Consider the following 8,981-nt stretch of genomic DNA (forward strand, 5'->3'; position numbering starts at 1 on the left):
TACTTGATGAAAATAACATTTCACTAAATTGACCATAGGTGACTTGATCTTAATCTTGAGTGGTTGTCAAGAAAGTATGTACATAAAGACATGCAAGGGAGTTTCCAAATTGGGGTTGTGGTGAAAGTAGAAACATTTCTCACGAGCGTGTGTGAAATGACTTACCTATATGATGGTTCAAAATAAGAAACGACTTACCTATATAATATAGAACTTTTTCAAATAAAAAAAAAAAATTGCAGCTCCCTTTGGTCATGAAAAATAAAATTATTTTTCATCTTTACTCTGTTTTAGAGAGATTTGAATCATGGATCTCTTGATCTTCAATACATACAAATGCCATTTGAGTTAAGCTCATGTTGAAATATAGCATATGATAAGTTTGGAGAATCTAGAATTAATATTAATTTGTTAGGATAATTGGTATTACTTCTCTTCTTTGGGGGTTAGCTTTTTCTTTTGTTTTAATCTAGTTAATAATGGTTAGTAAAGTTTGTGATATAATTCGATACACATTACCGGTTCTTGTTTCTAGGTACTCTATCGAATTTAATTAATTTTTAAGTGGTAGGTGTAGTAGTTAAAATTATTAAATTATTAGTAGACAACAGCAGGAGAGAATGCCCACCGATTGTGTCGGCACTAATCTCAAACTCTGACTCTAAAGTCTTTCCATTTACTGTGCTTAACCTTAATTAATTAAACTTAATCATCAAATTAAAACCCTTTTCTCCTCCAAATGCCACACCAGCTCTCCCGTCTTCACATGAACATCGTTGAATAAAAACACGCACCCCCACGTATATAATTATGTAAAATAATTACAGAATGTCTCCATTGATTTTAATTATTTTATTATTTGAAAATTAGGCCAAAATTTTATTAATTAAGTCCAAATGGAGAGTTCATGTGGCCATTATCTCATTCAAGCTGTCTTCAAATATATCAATGGTTTTCTGTAAATTCTCTCGTGTCTTATGTGCCATATTCGAGGTAGCTACCTCAATTCAATTAAAAATAAGGTAGGTAAACATGATTGATATATTTTTTTTAAATTATAATATATGTAATGTGTTATGATTAGTCAATTGCATAAAATTACATATTGATACAAGTCATCGCTTTTGTCTTGGTTTAGATGTATCCTGACCCTCACATCCTTCCTTTTTTTTAATTTTTCTTTTTGCATGACTCTTTATATATGCATTCATTGCCTTCCTCCTTTTCTTCTTTGTGAGGCTCAATCAAATTCCTCTTAATTGCTTCGCTTTTGTTCCCCATATCGTCTCTGTTTTCTTCTTCTTCCTATGTTTCCTGAATTTCTCTCTATGTTTTCCAAGAAACAAACAACGATTCCCATTATTCCATTAAATGAGAGAGAAAAAAACTTCAAAAATAAAAAACCTCACGCTTCTTCTTCATTCATTATCAAGCCTTACATCATTTACAATTCCTTTATTCTTCTTTCTTTCATTCTTTGGTTTCTAATTCTCTTCGTTTGTTTCCCAAAATCAACACTGACAAACTCCAACTCCGACAACCAAAGTAATCATAATTTGGTCCCCACTTGCGACGGAGCTCCATATGTCTATGTGTACGACTTGCCGTCCGAGTTTAACGTTGCCCTTCTCCAAGACTGCCGCCACCTCAGCATCTACACCGACATGTGTCCCCACGTGGCAAATCGCGGCCTCGGCCGCCAAGTCTCCACCATCTCCACCGCCGCCAACAGTTGGTTCGCCACCCATCAATTCATAGCCGAGATGATCTTTCACGCGCGTATGGAAAATCACCCGTGTCGCACACGCGATCCCAACATCGCTAATTTATTCTACATCCCTTTCTACGGTGGGCTCCACGCATCCAGCAAGTTTCGTGAACCGAACATCACGGAGCGAGACGCGCTGGCCGTTCGATTGGTTGACTATATTCAATCACAACGCACGTGGCGGAAGAATAACGGACGTGATCATTTCCTCGCACTAGGAAGAACCGCTTGGGACTTCATGAGGAATAATGCAAATGGGCCGGACTTCGGGGCGAATTGTTTGCTGAATCTAAACGCGGTTCAAAACATGTCGGTGTTGACCGTGGAGCGAAGCCCATGGACCGGGTCGAACCAATTCGGTATACCTTACGCGTCTTATTTCCACCCGTCCACGTCGGATGAGATGAAGACGTGGCAAAACAAAATGAGACAATCGGAGCGGCCCCACTTGTTTACGTTCATCGGGGCCCCACGTAAGGGTTTAGAGAAAGCTGCGATACGGAACGACATCATACAACAATGCGACATGTCGTCAAAATGCAAACTGGTGAATTGCCGGGGGGAACGGGGGAAGGAATGTTACGATCCAGGGCAAGTTTTGAGAATTATGAGCGAATCGGAATTCTGCCTGCAGGCGCCAGGGGATTCGTTCACTCGGCGGTCGACGTTCGATTCGATATTGGCGGGGTGTATTCCGGTGTTCTTCTCGCCGCACACGGCGTACACGCAGTATTTATGGTACTTGCCGGAGAAGGCAAGGGATTATTCTGTGTACATTGATGAAAAAGGGGAAGGAAGGAAGAAGATTGAGGAAGTGCTTTTGAAGATACCGAGAGAGAGAGTGAAGAAACTGAGAGAGAGGGTTGTGAAACTGATTCCGAAAATGACGTATAAGCACCCCAATTCCACTGATTTTAAGTTCAAGGATGCCGTTGATGTTGCCCTCGCCGCACTATCCAAGCGCATGTCGTCTTCAGTGGGCGTGGGCGGGGGCGGCGGCGACGATATGTCCTAATTGAATTATTTACTTTGTAGAGATTGTTATTTTTTCTGTTTTTTTGGGTGGATTTACACCTGGAGATTCCTAACAAGAATAATTTCCTTATACATTTTTATACAGTTATGGTATAGAGTTATTGAATTTTGAATCTCCAATCTGTACAAGTTCAATTGAACAATCTTGAAAATTTTCTATTTAAAGAAAGTAAAGAGTAAATGTGAAATTTGTATCATCTACTATTTCCATTTCCGAAAAAGAAAATATTTGATGCAGTGCAGTTTTTATGTCGAACTATAAATTGTCAATAGTTGGATCTATTAAACCCTTTTACAAATTTTAATTAGTGGTAATCAAAATTTTAAATGTTAAACGTCAATTTTCGATGAAAAGGATGATGAAATTATTAATAAAATGTCCACATCTAAATAATCATATAAATAAAAAAAATCAATTTGCAAGTTTTAGAGGATATAAAAAAAATAATTCAAATTTTCAGGTATAAATAATTTAAGTACGGACTTGACAGCTTAACTAATTAAAAAAACTATCAAGAATCTGAAATCGAGATTCATGTAAGAAAATCAATGATAAGATTGGAAAATGGCGTTTAAAAATAAAGAACACTGGGAATTCTCTATGTACACAAGCCTGTAATAATCAATCACTCTGAGGGAAAAAGGAAAAGAAAAAAAGGAGAAATATTCTAGACATTCCTAATTCATTTTCTACAGTTGGGGATTGGATTGAAGAATAAATTTGAGGGGAACAAAACCATGAGAATAGTAAAGAACAAAAAGAGATTCAAGTTTTACATTTTGAACAATTATCAGAAAGATGACTTCTTCAGAGCCTGCTTTAAAATAATGCCTCACAGCTGCTTTGTGATTCCTCTAATTTATGCTTCATTCTCAGCAAGCTGGCATATTATTGTATCCATTTGCTACATCTCTGTATCAAATCAACATTCCATTCAAAATTTCTATTCAAAACAAAACCCCGTAGAAAACAGTAGTAGTACTGACAAACTATCAACTAGAATTGGAATTCAACAGATTGCAACTCAATTACCCAGAATAGATTTGTTCAAAGGTACCTTTGATTGAAGATTTATCGTATTTATCTTCATCCTTCCAATCGCAATCTTCATCGTCATCTTCTTCATCCCCCATTTCGTCCCTTCCATCATTACCGATATCACTTTCACTGGCTGTTTCCCATTCCGAATCATCAGTCTCTCTACCATAGATATCACCAGCACCATCTTCACATTGGACATTTCCATGTTTAATAGCTGCCTCCCGGAATAACCAAGCCGCACGCATCTGCTTCTTAACAAGTCGCTCGGCGTAGTCAGGAACCTTGTTTTGCCTTAGTGAAAGATCAGGGTCGTTGGACTGAGAGCACTCGTTTATGAACAATATGGCATCCAACAGACTTTCTTTGGCCAGGCCAAGCATATCATAGGCCTGAGCTCTTCTCCAAAGACTTTTAGCGTGACGGTTTACAGGATTGTGAAGACAGAGAGCACGTGTGGCATCACCAATGGCAGCCAAGGGCTCCTGCAACAGAAGATAACACTGGGCACGGTTACTGTACAGAACAACTCGTTCCTTTTTGGATCTCATGGGACATAATGCTAGCGCTTCTGAGTACTTGGATGCAGCTGCAGATATATTTCCTGATGAAAACATGGAATTTCCTTCGAGCTTTATAACTAGCGCTGCAGCCTGCTTGATTCGGAGATCCTCTTTTGGCATGTTCTTTTCCCATTTGAGTCTCTGCCTTGACTTTAAGAGTTCTTCGATCTGTTCCTTTGTACGATTGCTGATAGAATTGCGTCCGGCCCCTTGTGACTGGACACATTCCTGAAGAACATTAATTATGGATTCTCCCAGTTTCCGGTGATCACCCAGAGATGATATCTCTGCAAGATCCAAAAGTGTAGGTGCAGCTTTGTCGATCACCTGTGAATACAATGGCACAGTTAAGAGTTAACCATACTCCAAGCTAAACTTCAAAGCTATTGGGATTAATATGTTAAACTCAATCTATATTTGAAGATCTCATAGAGATTTTGGAGCACAGTCCAAATTTCCAAGAAAGCATCACTGGATCAGATAAACATCATGGTAACTACTAACTACCAACACTGACAGTGTCTACAGAGGACCAAATGGAGTTTTATCATAGTTAAGTTGCCAAATACTTTTTGGAGCTAACTAGCAATTTAACTCTTTTAGTTTCTGCTAAGAAATTCAACTTGTGTCACAGATAATCACATGAAACATTGAAAAACAAAGTGATTTTTTTAATGTAAAAAGTAAAGAGAGATGGATATCAACCTTATGACTTGTATTTGGATCCTGAAGCAACCACATCAGACAGTCAATTGCCATAGACTGCCAATCGTCGGAAGAACGGGAAATGTTACACAATGCTTCAATAATACTGGGACAGCTAGCAACAGGTCCCCTACCAAGTTTATGATGGCAGATTGTTCTTAATAAACCAATACCAGCTGGTGAATTTTCATTAACAAGACCACCCCACATGCCAGGTAGCTTTACTAGGAATTCGGGCTTGCATATAGTCGGAAGAAACTCAGGTTTGAATGCAAAGCAGTTGATGAGTTGTAAGGACCAACACTGTAACTGACTGGCCCATTCCTCTGCTTTCCTGGATTCCATCTCGACCCCGCCCATCCCACGAGTAAGCAGATCACAGTGATAACTAAGCCTTCTGTCCACATACTGGTAAAAGTGAGTATAAACAATTTCAAGAGAACTCATAGCCAGTTGAATTGCGAGTTCGAGTATCTCAGCATGACTAGCCACAGCAGGAAAAGTACTTGCATACGTAGCTAGATGACCGAGGGCACGAACAGCTACCCTCTGCTCAACCCAAGTTAATCTTCCCCTCAGAAGTTCAACTAGTGGTGGAATCACCCCAGCATGCACAGCACTTTCTGCAAACTCCTCCATGTTCATCGTGTAGGATCCAATGATATGCGCAGCGTAATATGGAATATAAATGTTTTGGTCGTGAGAAAGCCAGCGACGATTTTTCAGTCCCTTCCATATAAGTGCAGACATACATTCAAATATCCCCAATTCGATAAATTCAGGATCGTTAGGATGTGCCATTGCTGTGTTCCAAAGGCCACTAATAGGGAGGACTTGACCATCATCATCTTGAGAAGGAAGTTCTCTAAAGAATTTCAAGATACTCGCTCTGCGCTTACTAGGATTTCCTTCTTTCATGACACAAAAGAAACATCCTGGATAAGGACAGTCTGTGGATACTTTCTCCATACTCGGCAACTACTTAAGTATCAGAAGGGCAACAACTAAAGTCTCATTACTGAGTTGGTTCAAACAAAATCAACAAAACTGCAAATAAATAAGAAGGTAACATAATATCAGACAGACAACAATTCACCTAAACCAGATAAACAGTATCAGCAAGAAAAATTCACCAAATCACATCTTTCTTTCACAGGGTCCATGCGTTTTCTTTTTTTTAAAAAAAAAAAAAAAAAACAATAAGGCTGATTTTCTGTTTCCTTCATTAGGCAGAACCCAACTCATCAAGCAAATACATGAAATTTTAACATTCATATGCCTCACCGAAATGGGACAAATTTTTACGGAACGCAAAATTACAGTCTAGAGCATACCGTACAACTACAAGATTACAACGCACCAAGTGGCTGAAATGAATTCCAAAAATATGGTACGCACAAGCAGTCTAAGGCTAATCGTGTAGAACCAAATCGAGTTAAAACTTAAAACACAATCTGGGTACTCAAAAAGTAACAATTTTTCGAAATGGATTGACAAGGAAATTAGAAATCCGCATTCAATGAAAACCAGCCATCAAGATAAGGCACCATCAACAGAGGGTGAAAACGAAATTTATGTAAATCAGGCAGTTTTCCAGATCAATAAAGAATTGGGTCACGTTACTTTTCAACAACAAAATTGTACTTAAAAGAGGAGTGAAATTGACCCAAAAATTTAGAAAAAATTAAGCTGAAAAAGCAACTGACTTGATTCTAGCATATCCCTATAGTTGCGCTTGTTATGCGTACACAGATCTGAAGGCGACAGCTTTAAGCGAATAGAAACGTTAAAATTAAAACCCATGACCAAAAGTCCATGCCCAGACAAAAAAGAAAGACCCAACAGAAAATTGGGTATATTAAAAGAGAAGAAAATTTCACAAAAACGAAAGTAAAGAAGCAACTAGGATTCAAACATTCTGTATCTTTTCCAGACATTGAGGAAGCATAATTAGAAAACAATGAAATAGCAGGTTCGAAGGAGATACCTCGGAGCAATAAAAAAGAAAAAGAAAAAAAAAAAAAGCTGGTTGTAGTCGTAATAAGCTGAGTAACAAGGTAGTAGTCGTCAGCGACAACGAGGAAAGGCAAAGAGGAAAAAGAAAAAATTCAAAATTTCGTTTTGGTTTGATTTGATTCAATTCAGAGCTCTCTGCTACAAAAATGAGGACTGAAGGAAGGGAGAAGACGGTGGTGGGCGATACGACGACGTTTTGGCGTTTTGATTCCGACAATCAAGAAGATCTCACAATGTAATAGCTAAGCGCTGTCGATGCTAAAATTTTTAATTTCCACATAAACAAGGAAAAAAAGGCCCACGCGCACTAGAGAGGAATCTGACGTACAGTTGTGATGTCACACGTGGGAGTGTGTTTCCAGTCTACGATAAAAATGGATGCTGGGAACTAACGCGAGCAAGAGCGCGTGAGAGTGTTGTTCCAAAAGGGTTGTGTTTTGAGAGAATAAGATGGGCCCAGTGGGCCAGCCTTATATTTTTCCATTAATTATTACGGTTTTTCCTTTTAGTTTCCATGGCTGGCCCATCTCCTTACACGCCTATCAATTTTACCGTTTCGAATTGAGGAAGATAAAATTACATAAATATCCCTCGAAAGTTCCAAAAACTTCAATACGAAAAATGAGTAAATGAAAGAACTGTCAAGTGCCAACTCGAACCCTAGTACTTTATGTAAGATGTTGTTGTCACGGCAGTGGGGGGTGGGCATTATTTTTATTATTATTACCCAATATTTATAAATGACAGTGGTAATGAATTGAATTATTTCTTCCCAACTTAAATGACTTATGATGAATATATAATTTGGGGAAGTGGAAAAGGGAAACCTAAATAGAAAGTTTTATAATTTGTGAGGGATAGATAGTTCCAAGATAGAAGGAACAAAAATGATGCACTTTTAGAATTCAATTCTATGCCAAATCAAGTGGGATTGAGTTGGTAGACAACCTGAGGGCTTGCACGTTTCTAAATGGAAATCATGAGAAGAAGTAATTTGAGATTTGGGTTTGTCTATTTTTAACAAATATAAATTATTGATCAAAGGAATTGACAATGTTGAAAAGAGAGGGAAATTAAAACGGGGAGTTGAAGGAAAGGGGAAGAGAAATGGATGGGATGGTTGAAGGAAGGACATGGGGAGAGGGGACAGAGGAAGGTGGAAGGTGGGGACAGGGAGTGGCAGGCAACGCACTATATAAAAGGAAGAAGACAAAGTCTTACGTTGTGACATGGACTTGTGTTGGATTGGGTTTGGTGTTTTGTTTATTATTAATCTGTGAATTTTATTGGAAAATATAAGAAGATGGGTTTGAAGGGAAAATGAAAATTAGGGGCGATGTTTGTTCAGGTGAGTGCAGGGAATCTTGAAGCGACGTCGCTTTCATTGAAAGGAGAAGCAAATGGTGAGGTAATAAGAGCGGCAGAGTTCGGGATTCGTTTTAAAAGAAAACAAATGGGACGGGGGACCATTGGCTTCCTCTTAATCTCTTATATTTGTATTTGACCAGCAGCAACAGCAAGGCAACCAACATTCAGAGCCCCTCGTCTACCCATTTGGGCCCCCAATATTCTTTCTCCCTTTTATATGGGCCTCTTCCACTCATTTGGGCCTTCAAATTTTTACCTATTTCTCTCTGTTGTCATTTGACTGCCCGGTAGCACTTTCAAAAACAATAATTAAATAATTATAAATACACCAAAATCTATAAGTAATAGATATTTATTGTTGATAAACTCCTATTAGTACTATGGTTTATCATTAATAGACTTAAATAATTAAATCTAAATTTTTCTATAATTATAAATTCTTTTGCATTATGTTCTATCTACTTATATTTTGGGTTTGATTGCTATA

At 38.2% G+C, this 8,981-nt stretch overlaps 2 protein-coding genes across 10 annotated transcripts; one reads left to right on the top strand and one right to left on the bottom strand.

The window, feature by feature from the left end:
• The first annotated feature begins 1,050 nt into the window (after positions 1 to 1,050).
• On the top strand, positions 1,051 to 3,000 carry LOC120074111 (putative xyloglucan galactosyltransferase GT17). Its single transcript, XM_039027130.2, has one exon. The coding sequence runs from the start codon at positions 1,308 to 1,310 to the stop codon at positions 2,781 to 2,783; it is 1,476 nt and encodes a 491-aa protein (XP_038883058.1). The 5' UTR covers positions 1,051 to 1,307; the 3' UTR covers positions 2,784 to 3,000.
• Positions 3,001 to 3,341: 341 nt separating this feature from the next.
• Positions 3,342 to 7,374, bottom strand: LOC120074310 (uncharacterized). Of its 9 annotated transcripts, none has more exons than XM_039027393.2 (4): positions 7,098 to 7,374; positions 5,111 to 6,157; positions 3,862 to 4,732; positions 3,342 to 3,716 (listed from the first exon to the last, which is right to left on the bottom strand). In XM_039027393.2, the coding sequence occupies exons 2-4, from the start codon at positions 6,077 to 6,079 to the stop codon at positions 3,709 to 3,711; spliced, it is 1,848 nt and encodes a 615-aa protein (XP_038883321.1). In that variant the 5' UTR covers positions 6,080 to 6,157; positions 7,098 to 7,374; the 3' UTR covers positions 3,342 to 3,708. The 9 variants fall into 9 exon arrangements, with proteins under 9 accessions (XP_038883321.1, XP_038883323.1, XP_038883322.1 ...); XM_039027395.2 differs by lacking the exon at positions 7,098 to 7,374 and adding an exon at positions 6,817 to 6,870; XM_039027394.2 differs by lacking the exon at positions 7,098 to 7,374 and adding an exon at positions 6,445 to 6,731.
• Between the last annotated feature and the right edge of the window lie 1,607 nt (positions 7,375 to 8,981).

This window comes from Benincasa hispida, unplaced genomic scaffold, assembly GCF_027475165.1.
Source record: "Benincasa hispida cultivar pf3 unplaced genomic scaffold, pf3_genome.v1.1 HicScf601, whole genome shotgun sequence".
Lineage (NCBI taxonomy): Eukaryota > Viridiplantae > Streptophyta > Magnoliopsida > Cucurbitales > Cucurbitaceae > Benincasa > Benincasa hispida.

Excerpts from the sequence above, each read along its gene's own strand:
- LOC120074111 (XM_039027130.2), top strand. The coding sequence starts at position 1,308 with ATGTTTCCTGAATTTCTCTCTATGTTTTCCAAGAAACAAACAACGATT.
- LOC120074310 (XM_090310086.1), bottom strand. The coding sequence starts at position 6,079 with ATGGAGAAAGTATCCACAGACTGTCCTTATCCAGGATGTTTCTTTTGT. Across the intron at positions 4,733-5,110 it reads ATCCAAATACAAGTCATAAG|GTGATCGACAAAGCTGCACC; the intron begins GTTGATATCCAT and ends TTGTATTCACAG.